Here is a 24044-nt window from a genome sequence, read left to right as displayed (position 1 = left end):
GGTGACAAGAAAATAAACAAAAAAAGGCTTTTTGTTTTTGTAAAAGGGAGGATTATTGAAGTATTATCCAAATTATTAATGAAAAGTGACCACAATTTAATATAATATAATATATCAAGAAAAAAAACAGAAAAATATATTAAAAAAAACAGAAAAATATAACAATAACATTTTTTTTCCAGCACTTTTTAAATGTGATTTTCTTGTTTGTTTTTGTTTATTTGTCTTTTTTTGTGCTTTTTTTCCCTCTGGATATTTTCTTGTATCTCTTTTTGTTTTGTTTGTTTTGGTTGTTTTGCGATTTTTTTGCCCACGTTTTTTTAAGTGTCTAGAATAGAAACATAAATGAATAATAATTTTAGATTTAAGTTAATGTTACAGAAAAAATATAACAAATGTATAATTATACCTCCTTAAACACTTTTTAGGTTGTTTTATTAATAACATTAATAATAATTGTAATTATTATTATTATGAGTTTTATCATTATCTGAAGTTCTGATTTGATTGAGGTTTTTTTGTAGTAGTAGTAGTTTGTTTGACTGACTATTTGAATCAATACAAATGTTACTTCATTGCTATATTTCATTCATTTAAACTGTTGTTTTTTTAATGGTTTTTAATCTCCACATTAAACTGCTCGGAGGGAAAACACAAGAGAACATTTTAAACGGTACGTTAAAAAAAAAAGAAACACAACCTCTGAATAAATAACAAGATAAATTATCTTTATTTCCACGTCTTTGTCATTTATAAAATTATGTGTCCACAATTAATATTAACAAGGCAATACAGAGAATCCTTTTAATTTCTCAGAGGGTGAACTCAGGCTCCGGAGACGCTTCAGATGTTTTTCACGTGAACCTGAATTTTTATTTTTTTTTTTTACAGATGGTCTTTGAGTGGCGTGCTGTCAGGGGTCTCCAGAGCCTGCGTCCACACCAAGCCCTTCAATATACACTCATGAAACTTCATATCCCAGGATTCATCACTGCTTATCGCTCAGTGTAAACCAGACACAGCTCATTCACAAACTCTTGAACATTCTCACACCGGGGAAACTATCACTGAAATGATCAGCGTCATCGTCATTAATTAGCGTAAGCATGATTCTCGTCTATCTTAAACATGATAATTCTTTTTCCCTACAGTAAAAGACACACAAAAAAACCCAGCAACTGTAAAAACCGAATGGGAACAATGAAGAAAAAACAACCGTCCTATTCTACAAAACAACAAAAGAGGAGATCCTTAGATACCTTGTGCTCAAAGAAAAAAAAACGGTTTCTGTGTGTCGTTGGTGAGTCATCGATGTAAGTTATCAAAAAATTAAATATTATATACTGTATAGGTTATTATTACAGTAACAAGGTTTCCATGCGATCATGTTCTCATCTTCTGTACAGAGTTGAGGATTCAGTAGTAAATAACAAGGCTATACAGACCTATAGTGCCTGGTGGCCAGAGTGCCAGCATGTTACAGAGCCATGGAGACCTGCGACGGGGACGGCTGCTCTGCTGCTGCTCTGCTGCTGCTCTGCTGCTGCTCTGCTGCTGCTCTGCTGCTGCTCTGAACAGAGGGGCCACATTCTCCAAATAAACACCCGACATAAAGATCCAAATCAAACCGTTAATTATGTGATACAAAATCAGCTTCTGGTGTAAAATTTAAAGGAATATTCCACCCTTAAATGTGCCATCAAATCTGTTGTTTTTTAGTGCACTTTCTTTCATTTTGCATCATTAATTTCTACTTAACGAGCACTGAACATTTCTGCAAACCAAAAAAACATTTGCATGTTGTAACACCTGCAAACGTAATACAAATCTGCAGCTTTTAATGTAATAATCCCTTAAACGTAATAAATTTCCCACTAACGTAACAACATATGGAATATGAAATTCCTTGCAAATGTCCACAAACTACGTCCAGAAAAAACATTGTGCAGATGTATATTTAGGACAAAGTATAGATGTCTTTTCTGGACATTTGCAGGAAATTTCGTATTGTGTTTCCAGTAGGCAACTGTTACGTTTTTGGGATTATTACATTGAATGATTTAGATCAGCATTAGATCAATCTCATCAACACCAGACTCCTTTAAGAAAAAGTGATTTTACCTCGCTGAACGCAGGAGCTGCTGCTCACAGCTGCCTCCATCGTTTAGTTTGTTGTTGAGCAAAAACATTGGAAAAAACACAATGAGCAATTTGGGGAGGACTATTCCACAAATGACAAAAAAATGATAATTTATATATTTTTTTAATCTAAAGAAAAATGGCAAAACTGTATTTATAATGTTTATAATATATATTTAAAATTATATTTTGGAATTATTTTAATTTTCAGGCACTTTTTCTATTTTTTTTCCCTTGTTTGTTTTTAACTCTCCTTTTCTTGTTTTTTTTTTTTTTTTTTATTTTTTACACATTTCTTTAATGTTTAAGTAATTTCTTTTGCTGCTCATCACCTTCCTCCCAGGTTTTTTAGACAAACTAACAAACTAATAAATAAAATCAGCGGTAAATCAGCTGCTGCTGTCCTGAGAGGTAAAATTACAGTTTTTCTAAAAGGAGTCTGGTGACTCTGAAGAGAGCGAAATCTCTGTCTTACAGCAGGATAAAGCAAAAAATATCCTCAATACAGCATTTATTTAAACTGATTTTTTAGGTGGCTGAAATTTGTTTTTCTGCTGCCTCCGTGCACAGCAGCACATTTTCTGTGTTACAGTACTCTGACTGTGGATAAGAATTTCACAATCCCACTTCAAAACATCCAAACTGTCCCTTTAAGTGAGCAAGTTTCTGCTGTACATTTCCAAAAATGACCCCAGAGAGCGAGCGGAGCTGGAAATATCTGGACTCAATGATGTCATGGCATCTAAGTTTGGCTAGTTATCCCCTGGAGTCAGAAGAAAAAAAAATCACCAAGCAACAAAACAGAAAAATACAACTAAATACTCCTGGAAACAGCGGCCGATCGGTCACTGATGTAGTTTGAGGATGGATATTTTCCTTTAAATTCTAAACCACACTGCGTGTCACAGTCCTGCTCGTCCAAATCAGATCTGGACGCAAGAAAAGGAAGAAAAATTAGGAAGGATGTGCACAGTCTGCTAGTTAATTCAATTTATTAACGAGATCAGTCGACAGTTGCCTTTAAGATCTCTGCAATCAAAACGTTTTTAAAATTTTGTCTCGAATGTGCACCCTCCTCTGTCCTTACGTGGACGCAACAAGAGCCCAAAAAAACACCACTGAGCCAGTCCGCAGAGCACCAGGGCCCAACACAAAACCCAGAATTAAGACTTAAAGACACAATTCAAACCGTGTGGGTTCATTCAGTCAAATACATTACTATTTAGTCATTATAAAACAATACCAAAGTGAGTCGCTGAAGCACTGAGAGAGCAGGAGGAGCTGAGGGAGCGGCGCACAAAGCAACAACGGAAAAAAAGGGCGTCCTATTGAACATGCCTCAGACATTCAGAGTCTTTATTTGATTATCGCTGTCGGGGGCACGTGTGAGTGACGGCGGTGGGCAATTAAAGGCGAGCAGAAAACACATTCATTTCGACCACATGTTGAATGTGGAGGTGCAGTGGGCTGTGTAAGGCATGGATGTTCAATGTGCTTAATATATAAATGATTCGTGACCAGGTGAGACAGTCGAGCAGTTTACCTGCCGTTCCCTAACTTACTTTTAACTACTGTGCGATTCATCGACCGAAGAGCCTATCAAGTCAAATCAGACAAATTTATTCAAGTAAGGCTACACACACACACACACACACACACACACACACACACACACACACACACACACACACACACACACACACACACACACACACACTAACTAACACACACACGCACGCACGCACACATTAGCGCTGGTGCAGGGTCAGAAATAACTGAATAAAATAAAGCGTAAGTTCAGTATTTTTCTTATTTTCTCATTTTTTGGGGTCAAAGTGACAAACGGCAATGACTTTTGAGTATTGAGCGAGACAAAGAGGCATTTGTGTCGTTAACGTCCACTAAAAGTGCCTGTTTTTGTCACTGACAGGCTCAGATTGTTATTATAAATATGTGCAGAATTATGCAAAGGATCCCCACAGAGACAGACTTTTTTTTAAAGAGTAAGATCATTTTTATTAAAACAGAAACAGCCCTCAAATCTCCATCGCCAAACCCACCAGACTCCACTGAAATAAACAGTAATTTTAGCATGTATAGAGCCAACATATCTTTACATGTAACTGGGTGAATTAAGGGTTAATTTCAACAAAACCAGAGTTGGAGAATGTTGAAACAGTGGAAAGATGAACCAGGATGGTTTTTGTGAGTTTTATTTTGTGTCTTTCGACTCTGAATGAAGTGAGTTTTACAACAATAAAATTTGAATTTATTTAAGTGGAATCTGGTAGGTTTTGGCGAAAGCATTTTGGGGCTGCTTCTGATTAAACAAAAAGGATGTTACTCTTTAACAAAAAGGTTCTTCTCTGTAGAGATCTTGTTCATAATGTTGTAAGTCTCCTAGAAAAACAATGTGAGCCTGTCAGTGGCAAAAACAAATACTTTTGTGGATGGACACTGATGTGCACAATTGCCCAATATCGTTACAAGTTACTCTTAAAATTACGTCAAGTACGGAGGAGTACAATAATATTAAAATTATAACAATATGGAAAGGACAGAGTAAAATGTGTCTCCAAGAGAAACAGCCCTGAAATCAAAGCGATTAAGATTTTGGGGCTGTTTCAAGTTAAACAAAAAGGATCTTACTCTTTTAAAAAAAAGGTTACCTCTGTAGGGATCCCACAATGTTGTCATACAATAATATATAATTTATTATTATTTTATATAATAATAAAATATTAATATCATTTGACGGTCTAAACCTGATAAAATTTTAAGAGTAACTTGTAACGTCATTGGGCAATTGTGTAACATAAATTCACATCCAGTAAAAGTGTTTTTGTCACTGACAGGCTCAGATTGTTTGACTGTATTTAAATGGAGTCTGGTGGGTTTGGTGATGGAGATTTTGAGGCTGTTTGTGGTTAAACAAAAAGGATATTACTCTTTCATAAAAAGGTCTTTTTCTGTAGGGATCCTATAATGTTGTCAGACACAAAGAATAACAATCAGAGCCTGTCAGTGACAGAAACTTTGAGTGGACGCACATTAACAGTGCAAATATGCCCTGAGTGGTTACATTGCAGCCGGTTATGTGGCTGCAGCTCTCTTACTAATTACTGCAACACTGGTTTATTATTCTATTTAAATGGAGTCTGTTGGGTTTGGTGATGGTGAATTCGGGAATGTTTCTGCTTAATTAAAAAGGATTTTACTCTTAATCACAAAAGATTTATCCGTGTAGGGATCCTTCCCATAATCTGATAGACATTAATATTATCTTACTGTTCTATAACTGATGTAATTTTTAAGAATAATTTGGACATCCACTAAAAGTGTTTGTGTTTGTCACTAACAGGCTCAGGTTGTTTGATCATATTCAAATGTCTGGTGGGTTTAATGATGGCGATTTTGAGGCTGTTTGTGGTTAAACAAAAGGGAAATTAATCTTTGATAAAAACATCAGACACTTAGACTAACTATCTGAGCCTGTCAGTGACAAAAACACTTTTAGTGCATGTACACTGACGGTGCCAAGAGTGGTTACACTGCAGCCTGTTTTGTGACTTTTGGCTGCAGCTCTCGCTCAATACTGGCCCAAAAAATTCTAGTTGCTATTAGACACATAAACATAAGAAAAAGGCTGAAAAATATCAAACCTACGTTCAAAGGCAGATCAACAACGTGGCGCCCCAAGACAATCATTATGTACAAAATGTGGTGGAGCTTCACCCTGATGCAAAGATCTGCCTTTAAATATGTGACAGCGAACGACAGCACAGCAGATGGACATTAAAATGAAGCTCAACAGGACCAGCTGGCGGGACTGGCTGACTCTACTGATATGCTGGTTTGGTTGCTGTTTGACATTTTTTATTTTAACGCGTTTGCCAAGTTCTGCGAGCTGACCTCAGCTCCTCGAATTAAGAGCCGGTAGAAAGCGGCCAAGCGGCGTAAAGCTATTCACACCTTTAGGTGGAGCGACATCTCCACAACTCAAAAGAGCCCGATAACGTCAAAAACCTCCCTAACCCACCTAACCCCACCCGACGCGGGCCCACAGCTGCCTCCTCGACAAGAGAGCCAGAAAGAGAGACAGAGAGAGAGAGCGAGAGTGATTCTGCACAAAACGACAGACTTTGGAGAAGACAAAGAGCGATGGAGGAGCAGCGCTGTGACGATGGCGTTATGCTGATAAGGCCGCGCTCCTGCAGGGTCGGCCGGGACGCTCTGCAAACCAGGGCGGTACCTTTTGATTTTTGTGGACAGACGCCTCGAGAGCCGTCTGTTTTCACCTTTTTTACTCTTCGTTTGCCAGTGTGCACACCAGGAAGGCCTCTCCATCTCTCTTTCTGTGTCTAATTTTTTAATTCCCACCCACTTTTCTGGACCTCCGTTCTCCTGTCCTCCGTCTCCTTCCCTCCCCAAAGTCCAGTTACTGCACCACTAAGTCAAAAAAACAAAAAAACAATGAGCAGAAATCTTTAAAAAGCAGAGCCCTGGGCAGATTTGTTTGTTTCTGCAGTTGTTTGACGCTCTCGCAGTTATCTTGCATCCGGTCTGTTCACGCACACATTCGCTCACACACTCGTACGAAGCCATGCTCGCAGGATGTTCTCGCTCTCGCACACACTCTCATGCAAGCCCTGCTCATTTCTAGTGGTGTTATTTTGGACATGCAGGAGTGGGGAATGAGGACAGGGGAGACAGGGAGGTTTCTAGCTCGTAAAGGGAAGAGGGCGGGCGTGTGTCTAAGTGTGTGAGTGTGTTGAGGGAGAGGTCTTAGTTCAGCTGCCATCTCCTCCGATATTTCTTGTCTTCATCACCTGCCGGAGACGAAAAAAACCCTTTAAAATATGAAGAGTGATCACTCGATAGCTACTTCTACTAGACAGCAGGCTTGGGCGGTATTTGGTATTTCATGCCTTCCTGAAATTTCAGCGGGATATTCGGTATATGATAGTAAAAGTGCACGACACTAAATTTTTTTAAAATAATGATTACACAATGTAAACCCACAAAAGTAAAAAGTAATATTCACACACCTATTTTTCTCATTAACCCTTTAAAACTGGAGAAATTAGTCTTGATTTCTTTCAAAAGTGCATAAATAAGGCAATAAGCACTGATAGAATAAATTACCGAAAAAGGAACAAGAAAATTTGTAAAAAGTTACAAGAAAATTACCTGAAAATTGGTCAAAATAAATAAATAAAAAAAGAAAAAGATAATAATAATTATAATAATAATTCTGTCGCCAAATTTCAAATATCTATTGTTTCAAATTTTGATAATCATAAATCGTTCTTTCCAAACTTTTCTTTTTTTCTATATACATTTTTCCAAAAATATTTTCCTAAATCCACTAATATTTTGCAGTTTGTGGAACTTTTTGGGACTTTTTTCCTTTGTTTCTGAAAGAAATCGATTTGGCCAGTGTTCAAAGGCTTAAATTAGGGCTGTCAAATGATACAAAATCGCAATAAAGTGCAGAATTTCTATAGTTAATCGCAATTAATCACATTTTTTATCATGCACTCAATTCCATTATTTTGCATTTTAACTATTTTGAAGTCCATACTGACAATGTGAAGCAATTCTTACCAGATTGTCTTGACTGGGAATCAAATGACAGCAAAAAACCCCAAAACCTGCCGTTATTCCCAACAGTCTCTCTGCCTGCTGGCCACCGGCTGTTTACAGTCCTTTAACTTCTACCTCCACCACTAGGTGTCGCTGTGTCTTTTGAGCGGTTGAGGTGCATGCTGTGCACTACATACAATAGGTTTAAAAGAAAGAGGAGCGCGTGTATTTGGGATGGCTTTCTAAATACCCTGAAATACTGTAATACCGTGATACCACCCAAGCCTACTGGAGAGGGAAGAGGAAACGAAGCAGCTGAAAATACCTTTTCACAGAAGGTGAGATATAAAGAATTTAGGCTGAATTAGAGATGCAGGAGAGAAAAAAAGAGCAGAAGAGACCGTCAGTAAAATCTGATTTTCAACATCCATCGATTTTAACAAACTTTATCAAATATAAACATTTCAAAGTGGAGCAAAAAAGGCTCAACATACCATCTAGATGGTTCCTGGAGATGTATTTCAGTGCCTCGTCCAGGAGGATGACTGGGATGGAAATCTTCAGGACCATGATCCACTGGGACCAGCGCAGAGGGGTCACCTGGAAGATCAGCTGATGGGCGGAGAAACAACAAAAAGTCAGAAACTCTCCAAACAGACAGAGACATGAAGTGATGAAGCACACGGCAGCTGAGGAAAACAAATAAATGAAGAAAATGTCTTCACCAAACTGAAAACTCACAAACACACATGCAACTGCACAGAAAGCTGCAGAAACAAGTTATAAAAAGACAGCACGGGTCGCAGAAAACTTCTGTTGTTATCTGGTCGTGTTTTTTATATTTTCTGTGTCTGACCACATTTTGTGTAATTGGTCACATTTTCGATTGGGTAGTGTTTTGTGTATTTATTGAAGTTTTCTGTATTTGGTTGATTTTTTTGCATTTGGTTGCATTTCCAGGATTTGGCTGCGTTTTCTATACTTGGTTACATTTTCATGCTTTGAAGCGTTTTTTATATATTTGTTGCATTTCCTATATTTGGTTAGATATTTCTGTATTTTGTTGTGTTTTCTTAATTTGGTTGCACTGTCATATTTACTTGTGTGTGTGTGTGTGTGTGTGTGTGTGTGTGTGTGTGTGTCTGTGTTTTTTTTGTTTTGTATTTGGTTGCATTTCCTGTATTTTCGTTTCCTTTCCTCTGTGTGACTGAGTTTCTGAATTTGGCTGTGTTTTGTGTACTGGTTTCTGTATTTTGTTACATTTTCTGTATTTGATTGTGTTTTATGATTATGATTATGTTTTTTTTATTGTTTTTTTTTGTGTTTTCTCAAGCTGCAGCGTGTTGAGTTTTCAGGGCTGCTGTACTTTTCTCTGCAGCTTCATTTTTCCAGAAACAACACTGTCAGCAGGACATGTATGAATATGAGTTTGCATTCTTCACATCAGCCCATAGATCCAAAGGAGTCCATCGTCAGAGTGTGCTCGTGTCTCGTGGACGAACACTTACCGGCAGAGGCTCGACGTAGAGGATCAGGAAGTGGAGGGAGAGGGAGAGGATGATGGCTCCCAGCAGCCAGATGTTGACCCAGGGAGGCATCCTGAGCAGGGACTGGTTCTCAGACAAACTGGCGGCGAGAAGTTTGAATAGATCAAAACATGTTGACACGAGGGACTTACATGGAAGTGACTTTCACGCGTTGCAAAGATCGAACGAGAAGGATTCTGGCACTTAAAGCTTCATCAGTTTGTTTTAGGAAAATTACAACTTCAGTGTCTTTTTGACACTAAATGCATCATGACAACAAGTCCGCCTCCTCATATGGTGATAGCAACCATGTAAACACGCGTCCTCTCCGTCAGCTTTGGGATAACATCTTCACTGGTCAGGCAGCTCTTTATTTCAGCCTTCCTTCTCTCAGATTCTTTCCTAAATGAGACATGAATTTGTTTCTATAGGGAGCTGCTGACAGGCTTGCTCCATGAGCAATCCTGGCAAAAACACGGCGAGTTTTCCCCTCATACCGCTGTTCCTTTTATTTTCTGCCTCCACAAATAAGCATTATTCCATTTCTTAAGATGAGCGGCTGAGCTTTAATTCTTTGCCTCGTTCACCAAACGCAGATTTAAAAATATCTGGACATTAAAAACAGAAAAATCCTGCAGCAGTGAAAAAAGATCTGTTTGTAATGCAGGTGTGTCCTTTTTAACCCTTTGAACTGCTCCATCTGTGCTTAAGTTATTAAACCATAATAACTGATAAAATTAAAGAAAGTGCGTCATAAAAAAAAACAAAAATCCGGCCCGCAACCATTTTCTAATTCACAATAAAATTAAAGTGATTTACACTGAGAATTGTTTTTGTACTTTTAGTCTCCATAAGGCGCCAGAGTTCATAAAAAAGCATCAAAATAGAGCTTGTTGATTCAAAAAAGTGCCAGTGGAGGATCCCCGAACCCCCAACAGAGGTCCTAGATAAGACACTAGTGTCCTAAAATCCCAGAAATGTCCCATAATCCTAGAAATGTCCTAAAATCTGAGACACGTCCTAGACTCCCAGAAAAGTCCTAAAATCCGATAAATGTACTTAAAATCCAAGAAACATCCTAAAATCCTAGAAATGTCCTAAAATTCCAGAAACAGAATCCAGTGGATGTTGTAGCTATCATGGTTTTTGTTTTCTGTTTGTTTAGGCAGAATTTCAAAGGGTTAATGAATATCTGACGGCGGCGACGTTTGAGCGTTCGCCCCGAAATCGCCACAGAGGAAGACTGACCTGTTGAGCGCGTTGAACATCTCGATGGTGACCAGCACAGACAGGGCCATGGTCGTGGGGTAGCGGGACTCAAACACCTCACAGTCGATGTCCTTGAACATGGGGTTGTCCTCTGTACACTGCATGAAGTGTCTCTGCAGACACAGACAGACAGGCAGACACGTGTTAGTGTGTGTGTGTGTGAAAAGGGAACGATAAACGCCGGCGTGGAGGCGTAAGAAAAGCCCAACTATTTTCTTTTTTAAATGATTATTTTGGGGGTTTTCACCTTTATTTGACGGGACAGATTTTTAGCATGAAAGGTGGAGAGAGAGGGGACACGGGCGTCCTGAGGACAGGACGGAGCTGCGACAAAAGAAGGACAAAGAGCAGAACGATAATCTTACGACTCACCAGCTGATAGAAAGTCACTTGTGGACCTTCTTCGTCAAACAGGTACCACCATGTTGCAGCACCCACCGTCCCCAGACCCACATATCCTGCAGGAGACACACGGGGGAAAAGTTTAAAGGCACTGACGCCAAACTGACGTCAGAGAACAACGAAGGCTGAAGGCTCGAGTGTATCGGCCAAAAAAAAGCACTTAAACACGATGCAAAGGCTGCAACCAACAGCCAATCAGCACGCATGTTTAGCGCCCACGAGACAGGAAATAACTGTCCAACCGGCAGACAGCAGCCGTCCGTCACTGCCATGGAAGAAAGGTAAACAGGGAGACGGACAGGAGGGACTCAGATGTCCAGAATAGGACATTGACAAAAACAACCTGATGCTGAAAGATCAGCAACACAAACCTAAAACCTAAAATAATAAGTTTGTTTAAATCTCAAACCATCTTGAATTTAGTCTTTAGTCTAAATTATTTTATTTTTAGGGATTTTTCAATAAAATTTTAGCAATTTTCTGGCTTTTTTCCTTTAAAAACTGTTGATGATTTTTAAATTTAGCATTTTTTTTCTGTAAAACTTTTGGCTGATTTTTAAAGAAAACATTTTGGCATTTTTATTCTTTAAAAATGTTTGACGATTTTTAGAGACAACAGACATGTTTTCTTTAAAATCACCAAAATATTCACCACAATAAACAACAAAAATTAATAAAAATAAATAAATAAATAAATAAATAAAAAAGAACAAATCGTGGTTACGAGCAAAATTAACAGAAAATGTTCATTTTTTTAAATTTGTTTTACAGTTTGTAAAGATGGACACTGACTCTACCTCCGATGGCGAGATATCTGAAGAAGAGCCAGCCGGAGATGAGCGGCTCTTTGGGGTTGCGGGGGGGTTTGTCCATGATGTCCAGGTCCGGGGGGTTGAAGCCGAGGGCGGTGGCCGGCAGCCCGTCCGTCACCAGATTCACCCACAGCAGCTGCACCGGGATCAGAGCCTCGGGGAGCCCCAGGATGGCCGTCAGGAAGATGCTGGGGAGGACAGGGAGAGGACACGTCAGCCGAGGACGCGGGACCGAAGGCGGGGACCAAAGGCGGGGACCGAAGGCGTGCGTTTGCGCTCCTCACCAGACCACCTCCCCCACGTTGGAGGAGATGAGGTATCTGATGAACTGCTTCATGTTGTTGTAGATGGCTCGGCCCTCCTCCACGGCCGCCACGATGGTGGAGAAGTTATCGTCGGACAGAACCATCTCGGACGCAGACTTGGCCACGGCGGTGCCCGAGCCCATGGCGATGCCGATCTCCGCTTTCTTCAGGGCGGGGGCGTCGTTCACCCCGTCTCCCGTCTGTGACACAAAGATCGCTGGTGTTATTAAAGGAACAGTTCACCCCGAATCCAGAACCGAGCGGAGCGTCATTTCAGGTCAGACGATCAGCTGATTGATGGTCGGAGACATCATGAGTCCTGTTTCATGGAAAATCTCATTTTTACATTTCCAGGACTTTTCCAGGACTTTTCGGGAGTCTTTAAAGACCGTAAACTCTCTGAAACAACCATCGATACTCCTCATCAGTGCTTTTTCATTATTACATAATAACTTTTTAAAATATATATTTTATTTAAAAAAAACAAAAATTCAGGATGGGATAAGAACGTGATAATTAAATATAATTTTGGTATAATTTTATAACAGTTTGTTTGGGGGGGCTGTGGCTGTATTTTGTGAAATGCAGCTTTTTTAAATGGCCTGAAAAATCACCTCATGTGAGCAGAAAACCTTTTTTGTGATAAATGTGAGAATTTTTCAAAATTAACATATTTCAGCCATATTTATATTCGTAGTTTAAATTTGTGCAGTTCGAGGGTTAATGAAAACCCGCCAGCTGCCGTGTGCTGCAATAAAGGCGACAGAAAAACGGATTTTTTGTTTCTACTTGTGAAACACAGGTAACGTCTCTTTCTTCGAGCGGAGACGGTCGAACAAACTGAGAATTATCGAAAATGATTCTGTAAAGTCTCGTTATTATTTCGGATTAAACTAAAGCGGAGCGAGAGATGTTTTCATCTGTCAGCGCGCGGCCTGAAGCGGCGTCAGGAGTCGCTCTGACAGACAAATGGTGATATTGTTGTCTCCGTCCTTCCCATCAGCCCGTTCAGTCTGAGACGGGTGTCAGACAGGAAGCAGCGGAGCGGGTCGAGATGACGGCGTCTGAAACGTCGCGCCTCGCTGGCCTCCGCTCAGACGTTCTCCTCGAGTCACTCACTCCTGCTGGAGGAGGAGACGCATTTCTTTCTCCTCGCACAGGGACACTTCTAGGCACGGGGACAGAGGGGTAATGTCCCCCCCAAAAACTCCACCTGCCCTACAAACGCATCTTTAACCCGAAAAGTTCTCACTTTGAGCGGTCCTGGTCACTAAAGCAAAGACGCAAAACTTGACCACATTTCTACGAATTAAGTTAAATTTCTCTGACATTTCTAAGTTTTTAGGACATTTTTCAGATTTTAAGACATTTTTAGGATTTTAGAACATTTCTCAGATTGTAGGACGTTTTTAGGATGTCAGGACACTTTTAGGATTTTTGGACATTTCTTTGATTTTAGGACATTTCTCCAATTTTAGGACATTTTCAGGATTTTTTTGACATTTGTAGGATTTAAGGACATTTCACAGATTTTAGAACATTTCTAGGATTTTAGGTCTTTTCTCAGATTTTAGGTCTTTTCTCAGATTTTAGGTCTTTTCTCAGATTGGGCCATCAGTTTGGTGTCACTGCTGTGGTGCATAAAAACAGTTGCGGATCTTTAGATGAACTCATATAACCCACTGATGTCTCTTTCTGCCCCCCCTTCAAAGCGGACTGGACCTGATCCTGGTCTCACATCAGGCAGTAAGAACTGACAGGAAATGCGTGCAGGGAGCAGAGACGAGTGTGAAGGCTGAATCGTCATCCTCACCATGGCGGTGATCTCATCGAACGACTGCAGGTATCCCACGATCTTGGACTTGTGAGCGGGCTCGACGCGGGCGAAGCATCGCGCCTGTTTGACGGCCTCTCTCTGCGCCTCGGGCGGGAGGTCGTCGAACTCGCGGCCCGTGTAGGCCTTTCCCATCACGTCCTCGTCCTCGCCGAAGATGCCGATGCGTCTGCAGATGGCCACGGCCGTGCCCTTGTTGTCCCCGGTGATCATGATGACACGAATGCCCGCCTCGCTGCACAGCTTCACCGAGCCGATCACCTCCTTCCTGGGCGGGTCGAGCATGCCGACGCAGCCGACGAACGTCAGACCCAACTGGATCCAAACAGAGAGGAAAGATTTGATCTGATTCTCACCTCAGTTCCACAAAAATGCAATTCACCTTTTTAAAAAAAAAAAAACAGTAGAAGGTGATGAGCAACTTGAGAGAAAATGGCACAAAAAAGAGGAAAAATTAGGAAAAAAACAAACAAAAACTGGAAATTAGCACAAATTAATATGATAAAATGACATTTTCTTCTGGCTTAATTCCCATCATGACAAGTTTTTTTTTTAGTTTTTAAATTATAGATTTGCATTTATTTTGAGATTTTACTCTGCAGTGTCAGTAAAAAGACCTTATTATCAGATTAATGAAGTCAACGCCTTTTAAGACATTTCAGGGGTCTGCGGGACCCCGTCCTATTTGACCTCTCTACATCCCGCTCCTCCGCTGTACCTCATACTCCACAAACTTGCTGGAGTTCTCCAGGTCCATGTCCTCTCTGCGTGGCGGGACGTCGTGGGTGGCGAGGGCGAGGCAGCGCAGGGTGTCCCTGCCCGTCCCCCAGTCTCTGATCTTGGACAGCAGCTGGTCCTTCAGCGCTGGGGTCAACGTCACCTTCCCCGTCCCCACCCGCAGGTACTGACAGCGCTCGATCACGCTCTCTGGAGCTCCCTGTGAGGAGGACGAGATGAAAAATATGTCTCTATTATTATAATAAAAAATCAATAAAAAATAAAATAATAATATCAACAACAGCAACAACCACAGCAAAAAGAGGACATGATAAAAAAATATGTCTCTTAGTATATTAAAAAAAAAAAATCTATAAAAATCAATCAATAAATAAAATAATAATAATCAATGATTGATTGATAAAAAAACAATAAAAATAAAATGATAATAATAATAATAATAATAATAATAATAATAATAATAATAATAATATTGTAATCATTAATATAATTATTACTATTATTATTCTGACATGCCTTGATGAACATCTTGCTCTGGGAGCCCGGCTTGACGGGGGTGCAGTACACAGACATGGACTTGCGGTCCCGGGAGAACTCCAGGGTGAACTCCTTCTTCATGAGCTGCTTGATCACCTGATGGACGGACAGAGCGGAGAAGACGGAGGACGAGAAAGAGAGAGTCAGAGCTAAGGAGCTGGATCCGTGGATCCGTGGATCCGTGGATCCGTGGATCCGTGGGCAGCTGTCAGGCCGGCTGAGAGCTTTGGCTGAACTACTGACAGCTGAAGGACGACGCTTCAGAGCGAGCGCTCAGGCAGCTCGTCTGGACGTCTGACTGCGGCCTCACATGTGAGGTGTTAACGAGAAGGAAACACTGCAGGTTTACAGCCTCACATGCTGGATTAAATGTGCCGTCTGGTTCCTCCAGCAGGTGTCCCTGCAGCTCAGAGTCTGAGCTGATCCCAGGACGCCTCACAGTGACGTTACACTGCGGTCGCACTGAGGGCCCCGCTGGCCCCTGTCTGATTTTATTTACCTCCCTCAGTGACCCGGATGTGATGTTTAATGACGGTCCAAATCAGATTTCTGACACTTTCATATATGTTTCTAAATCAGATACAGATCTGATTTTTAAAAATGTGGCTTCAGTCTGAACAGCCATGAGACCCGATCAGAATTCAAGACCATGAAGTCTAGATCAATATCTAGATGAACATCCTTCTGCAATATGCCAAAAACTGTCCGTCCGTCTGTCTGCACCACATGTGCATTGAGAATAGCAGAAGGAAGAGACGATGAGGCCCTTTGTCTCATGCACCGACCCACCAATGTGGGCAAAAACTATTTCCTTTAAAACTTTTTGGAAGAATTTTGGTGTTTTTTTCTTGTTAAAAAATTAGGGGATTTTAAAAAAATAATCATTTGGGGGATTTTTTGGGGGGGCAGTTTGTCTCTTCTCTCATTTTTTGCTAATTGTTTTTTTTTTTTAAATATTGGTGATTTTTGGTGACTTTTGGTGATTTATTTTCTCGTTAAAAACATTGGGAGATTTAAAAAAAAAATTTTTTTATTTCTCTTTATTTGTTTTGGGGCAAGTTGTTTCCTCGCTGAACATTTTTGCCAATTGTTTTTCTTTTCTTTTTTTAAGAAAACATGCCAAAATAAAAACCACCCAAGTTAAGATCAGTATAATTAAGAACAGTAATGATTTGTGATCAGCTGCAGCGAGTTTTGTGCATAACTGACCTGAGGTCACAGTGAAGCTGCTGGCAGGCTCGCTGTCTCTCCAGCTGATCTAAATGACATTTTAAACATTTGAACTCGTAACCAAACAGTCACGAGTTCACACCCTCAAGTCAAACATGTGCGTCTGTCAACAGACGCGAACCTGCTGACTGTCTATAAGTCTGCATGAATCTGAATGTAAAGTAATGTGAGACAGACTCGTGTAACCAGACGGGTCATTATGTCATCGCCTCCGCCGGCCAGAGACAGAGCCGAATAACGAGCAGAGTAATTACAGCCTCGTCGCTGCGTTCACGCTGAGAAGCGCAGCGCCTGCAGCAGATCTGAATGAGGAGGGGTGTCTCTGATTGGACAGCGCACCGCAGATTTGGAAATGAAGGAAATATATATTTTTTTCTTCAATAATGTCAAAACTTTGTGCCTACATTACCCACAATGCCACTTGACCACTGATCGTTCGAGATTCAGGTGTGTTAAGATTTAGAGTCCCTTTATGACCAGTATGTTCAGTTCCCTCACTATTAACCCTTTGAAACATGGACACATTTTCTTGATTTCTTTACAAGACATGAATAAGGCAACCAGCAACTTAACAAATAGCCCCCCAGAAATTATTGAAAAATTTACAAGAAAATTTGTAAAAATATAGGCTAAATAAATAAATAGAACAAAAAAAAAACTAAACAATATCAATAAAAAAAAAAAATGAAGAAAAAAAACAAAAATATATAGTTTTTCCTTAGGATTTTTCTCTTTTTTCCCCTAAAAATTTTCCCTAGCTTACCAAAATTAATTTTGTAAATCTACTAATTTCTGAGAATTTGTGGAACATTTTTTACCATGTTGTGGAGTGCTTTTTTCCCTCATGTGTTTTGAAAAAAAAAATTAAAAAGGTTTAAATACTTGTAAAAGGCATCTGACAGCAGCACAAGTGAAAGCGACGGTGATCCAGGTTTCAAAAGGTTAATGAGCGTCAAAGATGAGCGTCTGTATTTTTGTAAGTTTTGAGAGTCGTATGTTGGGGATTTCGCAGTACTCTGGTGTACTGGAATACTAAGAACCAGCCGAGCTGAACACATCAACAACTGCTGCTAAAGGAAATCCTAAAAGGAGCGAGCTGAGTTGTGTAGATTCGTGCCGCATCATGCAGCGGATATTCGGCATTTGATTTTTCCTTCGAAAACAAACATCACATCAGTGTCACACACATACGTCGTCATGGAGCTCACCGAGTTGCAGGTGCTGGCACGCTCCACCTTGCTGAGTCCGGACAGGTCAGTCTTGAAGACGTTCATCTTCTCCACCAGCGTGGTGAGAGCCGTTTCTGTGGCTTCACCCACCTTCTCATAAACGCCTTTAGCCTGCGGGAGAGAAGAAACACATTAACACTCACTCCTGAAACACTTCTCAGGTTGAGAGATGATCTTAAAGATGCCACAGATTTCATATTTAGCTTTAGGGCTGTCGGACATTTCTGCGCTGGAGCTGGCCACGCTGGAGCGGGCTGACTTCCTGTCTGGTTTGGAAGGGGGGGGGGTCCAACAGGCTATTTATGAGTCTGGACATGATACATAAGTGTACCGATTTTCATAAATGTAGGTTAAACTGGGCATTGGGTCTAGACATTAGGGGGCACTGTGGAGCCATTTTGCCACGGCCGTTTCCAAAACCACCTAAATACAAAATTTCTTGCCAGGCTGGACGTGCGCACCACTTTCCATGAGTTTTTGGGCATGTTTAGGCCTCCAAAAATGCGATTCATTAGGGGAGAAAAATACTCGCACCACTGGGTGCTCGGGCCCTAATAAGCATGATATTTGTAAAAAGACCCCCCTAAAAAATCCTGAAAATTAAAAGAAGAATGAAAAACATCTAAAAATCAAACAAGTAAATGACCTGTGAAAAGTGCTTAAAAATGACAATACTTTTGTGACATGAATTTAAAAATGTAATTATTACAATTCTATAGTTTTCCCTTAGCTTTTCTCTTTTTCCCTTGACATTTTTTCTATTTAAAAAAAATAAAAAATTCTAAACCTAATAATTTCTTGCAATTTGTAAAACATTTCTTGTTGCGCATTGCCTTTTTTTCCCCTTTTTAAATTTTTTTTTTAAAGAAACCATCAATTTGCTGAAGGTTCAATGGTTTCAAAACTTTTGAAAGGCGTCTGAAAGTAGCACAAGAAAATTGATGCTGGATAACACTCTCCGCTTCTTTATTCAAGACGTACAAAACTGGTCGCAAAACGAGCATTTATGAGAAGAGAAACAGCGAGTCTGCCGGGAATCATGACAGCTGAGACGCCGCCCCCCCCCCGGCCTCGCTCCGCAGCACGGTTACCGTGATACCATGGTGACGACAAAGAGGTGAGAAAAGCAATCCAAACCACAGAAAAAGATCATACGTCAGTGAAATTAGCTCGGCTGAAGGAGAGGTCTTCTGTGTGTGTGTGTGTGTGTGTGTGTGTGTGTGTGTGTGTGTGTGTGTGATCCAGCTCTACCTTTTATGGACTCATCGGTGTGTGTTTAGACACACTGTTAATGAACGAGGACATCTGTAACGAGACCTGACCCACACAATGCTGCATTAAAACTTAAAGGCCATATTTTTCCATGTTTTTGTGTCCGAACAACCGATGAGGACGACAACTTTAAAAAGCACCCAAAGCTCTGGGGGGCAAGGTGTCGGCACGGTGTCTGTCACCCCCAAATACCGTCAATAACGGTATTCTGGACGGCCCTAATGTACATTTTCACTCTTCACTGCAATGCACCTGAACGATGACAACCGCGTGGCGGCAACCAACTCGTAACTTAAAATATACAGCGTACGAGCGAGAAGAAACTGAAGTAGAATAAAAGAAACAGAAAAAACGACCTAATGGATGATCTCAAACAACTGAAAAACCGAATCAAAGAGAAAGATAAGAAAATAGAAAGCTTGGAAAGAAGAACTGAGGATCCTGAACAATACACAAGAGTGGACGATATAATCATTGACGGACTGGAGACGAAACACCGAGCCTACGGCAGCGCGACAGCGGGCGGTGGTAAAGACGGGGAGGGCGCCGCCGCAGAGGAACCACAAACGCTGGAACAAGTTATGAACTTTTTTCTGAGTAATGTGAGTATCCAGGGCCAGAGTACTGCAGACAGTGGAACAAAACCTTCCATCATTGTTCGATTTGTTCGATTCGCGAGCCGTAAGACCAAGATTGAGATATTGAAACAGGCGAAGAAGCTAGAAGGAACTGGAGTGTGTTTAAATGGTGATGTAACAAAAAAAAGAGCGCCGAGATCGCCAGACAGGCGAGAAAACAAAACAAGACACAAACTACGAAGACATTTGCAAAGTAATGATACGACTAACGGTTCACCGGAGGAGGCAAAAGTCATAACGGTGCGAGAACTCAAAGACTGAGAGCAAAACAGATAAAAAAAACCCAAAAATTTAAAAAAAGAGAATAATGAAGGGTGCTGTCAGTGAGGATGATGCTCTTTCCTCTGGGAAAATATGGATAATTGCCGATAACGTTACTCATTAAAATGATGTCATGGAATAGAAAAGGAAGAAATTGTACCAATGCAATTATCTGTGTGTGTGTGTGTGTGTGTGTGTGTGTGTGTGTGTGTGTGTGTGACCTCGTTGTAGTCCAGTGACGAGTCATTGCACATGGAGCACACGGTAGCCAACTCCAAAAGTCCATCAAAGTCTCCACACTGGATGGGTTTGTCTCCTTTAAGACTGGAGGGGGGAAACACACACACACACACGCACGCACACACGCACGCACGCACGCACACACACACACACACACACAGACGGACGTCACTCACCAGGGAAAAACACTTCACAGTTCGCTGCACCTCAGACACAGAAACCTGATCAATATTTATGAGTGGGGAAGACATTCAGTTGTTTAGCATTCAAAAGTTGACTGAAGAAACAGTGTTTGTACAGTAGTAAACAGTGTGTGTGTGTGTGTGTGTGTGTGTGTGTGTGTGTGTGTGTGTGTGTGTGTGTGTGCCTGACAAGCGGTGCTGATTGCATGACAACCATGGATCCTTTCCCAGTAGAGACTGCAACGGTTGCTAGCGCAGCTCCCACACAATAACCCACACTCTGCTGTTATGAAATGGACAGGTTCATGCAGAGTCACAGCGCTGCCTGTACTCACCAAACGGCAAAATAAACAACATGCAAATACAGCCGAGGACTCCTGCTCCTACCTGACGACCAGCCACCTACCCATAATCCTCCACACTGCTCCTGAGATTTAAAACATCGCTCTGATGTAACCGCACCACTAAAAAAAACACAAACTCTGTTTTATAAACCCTTTTTGTTCAGTTTCTGTCATTATTCTGCTGTTTTTCTTCACGTTATATTCACACACAGCAACGAACAGGCTTCATAACTACTTCCCTGCTTATAGATCGCCATAGCAACACATAAAGCACAGCTAAGGGAGATTTTTTTTGGGAATCACTGGCAGTGATGTGAGATATCCCGGACCCAAGAATTACATCAGAGTTTCACCAACAACATTTATATCAAGTCTTGTCCTGGAAATGTCCTCAAAATCTGTGAAATGTCCCTTAATCCTCGAAATGTCCTAACATCGTACAAATATCTTAAAACCCTAGAAATGTCCAAACATCCTCGAAATGTCCTAAAACCCTAGAAATGTCCAAACATCCTTGAAATGTCCTAAAACCATAGAAAACTCCAAACATCCTAGAACTGCCCTACAATCCTCGAAATGTCCAAACATCTTAGAAATGTCCTAACATCCTAGAAATGTCCTAACATCCTCGAAATGTCCTAAAATCATAGAAATTTACTAAAATCCCAGATATGTCCTAGAATCCTAGAAATGTCCAAACATCCTAAAAATGCTCTACAAACCTAGAAATGTCCTAAAACCCTAGTAATGCCCTAAAATCCTGGAAATTTCCAAAATTTCTTGAAATGTCCTAAAATCCTAGAATTGTCAAAATATCCTGGAGATGTCCCAAAATCCTAAATAAAAAGGTCCTAGAAATGTCCCCGAATCCTGGAAACATCCTAAAATCCTAGAAATGTCCTAAAATGCTTAAAATGCCCTAAAATCATAGAAATTTACTACAGTCCCAGATATGTCCTAACATCCTAGAAGGTCCCAACATCCTACAAATGTCCTAACATCCTAAAAAAGGACTCAATCCTAGAAATGTCCCCAAGCCCTGAAAACGTCATAAAATCGTAAAAACGTCCTTAAATCCTAAAACATCCTAAATCCATTTCTGATCATTTCCATTAAATCTTGTATTAAAACAAAAACTCAGCATTTCATCAGGCTGAGAGGACAGAGGGTGTTAAAGCGATCTTACATTTGTCCCTCGGGGGCATACGTAGATCCAGTTATAAAGAACTCGTGGAGGCTGCAGCTGGAATCTTCCACTTTGTCAGCAATAAACATCTGGAGCGAAAAAACACACACAGAGGAGGCAAAGTCAGAGCTGCAGAGGACATTATTCCCAATAAAGACCACAGTGAATAATTATTATTATGAAGAAAAGGATTCATTTATTCTCTGTAACACTCGTAGATCCTTTAACTCTTTAAAACCTGAAAAACTGATTTAATTTCTGTCAAAAACACGAGGAGAAGGCAAAGAGCAACTTACAGGAAAATTATCTAAAAATAAGCAAAAAATGAAAACAAAAATAAACAAGAAGATAACCCAAAACGGCATAGAAATTAAAAAATAAATACTTTTTTTTTTCCTGTGACATACTTTTGTAAAAATATATAATTATAATGACTAAAATATATTTTCCTATCATTTTTTAAATAATTTTTAAAATAATTTTCCCCCTTTTAAACCCAATTTTAAGGTTATTTTCTTTGTCACCTTCTATGAATTTCGTGCAATTTCTGACATTTTTTGCCAAGTTGGTCTTTGCCTTTTTTCCCGAAGTTTATGAAGCAAATTAAAGATTTTTAAGGGTTAAAAAAAGAAGGCAATGACTGAGGAAAAGTGCCTAAAATGATAATAATTCTGTAACCTTATTTCAAACACGTAACTATGATAATTATACAGTTGCTCATTCGCTTTTATCTCTTTTAACCTAAACATTTTTCCCTGAGTTTTGAAAAAAAAAATAATTTTCTAAATCTGCAAATTTCTTGCGATTTTTTAAAAACATTTTGTGCCAAGTTGCTCATTGCCTTTTTTTCCAAAGTTTTTTGGAAGAAATCAATTCAATATGCTCAAGGTTTAAAGGTTTACAAGTTTACAAGGTTTCAAAGGGTTTATTTTCTTTTGCTCTTTTTTTATTTTATTTCACTTCATTTTAACTTATTTTCAAGTAACTTTCTTGTATTTTGTATTAGTTTCTTGGGCAGTATAGAGACATTTTGTGGCCAGTTATTGTCAGTTATTGTGTTATTTTTGTGTCATTTGGGGGATGAGTGCAGTGGCTTTTCCCCCGTGAATCTCCGGCTCTAAAAACATCACATGACTTTCCATCTGCATGAGGGGGAGCAGATAATGACTTTTCATTTGTTCATTTTTTGGGTGAATTATCCCTTTAATGATGTGACGTGTCTCTTTATGACAGCTGTATTTGAGCTGTGAGCTGCTTGTATTTGGCCATAAAGATGATTTCACACCTTTACTGTCACAGGAGGCTGACGTGGAGCTGTCACACACACACACACACACACACACACACACACACACACACACACACACACACACACACAGTGTCAAAACACACTTCAAATTAACAGCCAAGGCTGCTTCCTGTGTAAATACTACGAAACAGGATGCTGCTGAACAAAAGAGCGATTATTCCTGCCTCCCCTCAGCTCGCTCCGGATAAATTAAAGGTTGTAAAGTGTTACGAGAGTCAAAAAGTAAACAGGAAGTACTCTGCAGGACGGACAGAAAAAAAGAGTCACCGGAGAGGTCGCGTATATATCGTCTCTTCTTTCCCCGATTCCGTATGTTTCTAAACACGCAGGATTCACGGAGCTCACACACGACTCCACGTAACGCAGAGGTACTCAGCTGGCTCGGCTGTTTCCTCGATTTAAGTTGCTTTTAGGGTTTAAGGACATTTCTAAAATTTTAGGATGATGCTAGGATTTTAGGACGTTTTAAGGATTTTATGACTTCATGAGGTTTGTAAGATTTTAATGATATTTCTAAGATTTTAGGACATTTCTAAGATTTTAGGACTTTTCTAGGATTTGTGGACATTTCAAGGTTTTAGGGAAATTTCTAGGATTTTAGAACATTTTTGTGATTTTAGAAAATTTCTAGGATTTTAAGATGTTGCCACGATTTTAGGATGTTTTTAGGACTTAATGACATTTCTAGGATTTAAAGACATTTTTAGGATTTTAGGATATTTCTAGGACTTTAGGACGTTTCTAGGATTTTAGGATGTTTCTGAGATTTTATTATGTTTCTATCATTTTAGGATGTTTCAGGATTTTAGGACATTTCAAGATTTTAGCACATTTTAAGGATTTTTAGTGCTGTTTTGATGTTGTTTTGTGCACCTCATGGATACTAAGTGATACCCAGAGTGACTTTATTTTAACTGTGAATTAAAAAACTGTCGGGGGCCACGCGGCACCGTATCGGGGGCCACATTTGACCTGGGGGCCGTAAGTTGAGTATCACCGATGAGC

At 40.1% G+C, this 24044-nt stretch overlaps 1 protein-coding gene across 1 annotated transcript in view; it reads right to left on the bottom strand.

Annotated features, from left to right (window-relative positions):
- Positions 1 to 707: 707 nt before the first annotated feature.
- Positions 708 to 24044, bottom strand: part of atp2a3 (ATPase sarcoplasmic/endoplasmic reticulum Ca2+ transporting 3) — a 67195-nt gene continuing 43858 nt past the window's right edge. Inside the window, exons 9-21 of the mRNA XM_088088918.1 lie at positions 21731 to 21819; positions 20000 to 20102; positions 17587 to 17718; positions 15124 to 15244; positions 14592 to 14806; positions 13853 to 14188; positions 12019 to 12239; positions 11720 to 11922; positions 10893 to 10978; positions 10500 to 10633; positions 9234 to 9351; positions 8220 to 8337; positions 708 to 6968 (exon numbers count right to left, since the gene is read on the bottom strand). Of these exons, the coding sequence (XP_087945044.1) occupies positions 6925 to 6968; positions 8220 to 8337; positions 9234 to 9351; positions 10500 to 10633; positions 10893 to 10978; positions 11720 to 11922; positions 12019 to 12239; positions 13853 to 14188; positions 14592 to 14806; positions 15124 to 15244; positions 17587 to 17718; positions 20000 to 20102; positions 21731 to 21819 (1920 nt within the window). The 3' untranslated portion in view covers positions 708 to 6924. The remainder of the gene's footprint in view (positions 6969 to 8219; positions 8338 to 9233; positions 9352 to 10499; positions 10634 to 10892; positions 10979 to 11719; positions 11923 to 12018; positions 12240 to 13852; positions 14189 to 14591; positions 14807 to 15123; positions 15245 to 17586; positions 17719 to 19999; positions 20103 to 21730; positions 21820 to 24044) is intronic.

This window comes from Plectropomus leopardus, chromosome 15 (assembly GCF_026936395.1).
Source record: "Plectropomus leopardus strain MGB_pleo_1.0 chromosome 15, ASM2693639v1, whole genome shotgun sequence".
Classification (NCBI taxonomy): domain Eukaryota; kingdom Metazoa; phylum Chordata; class Actinopteri; order Perciformes; family Serranidae; genus Plectropomus; species Plectropomus leopardus.
This window is presented reverse-complemented; position numbering and strand designations above follow the sequence as displayed.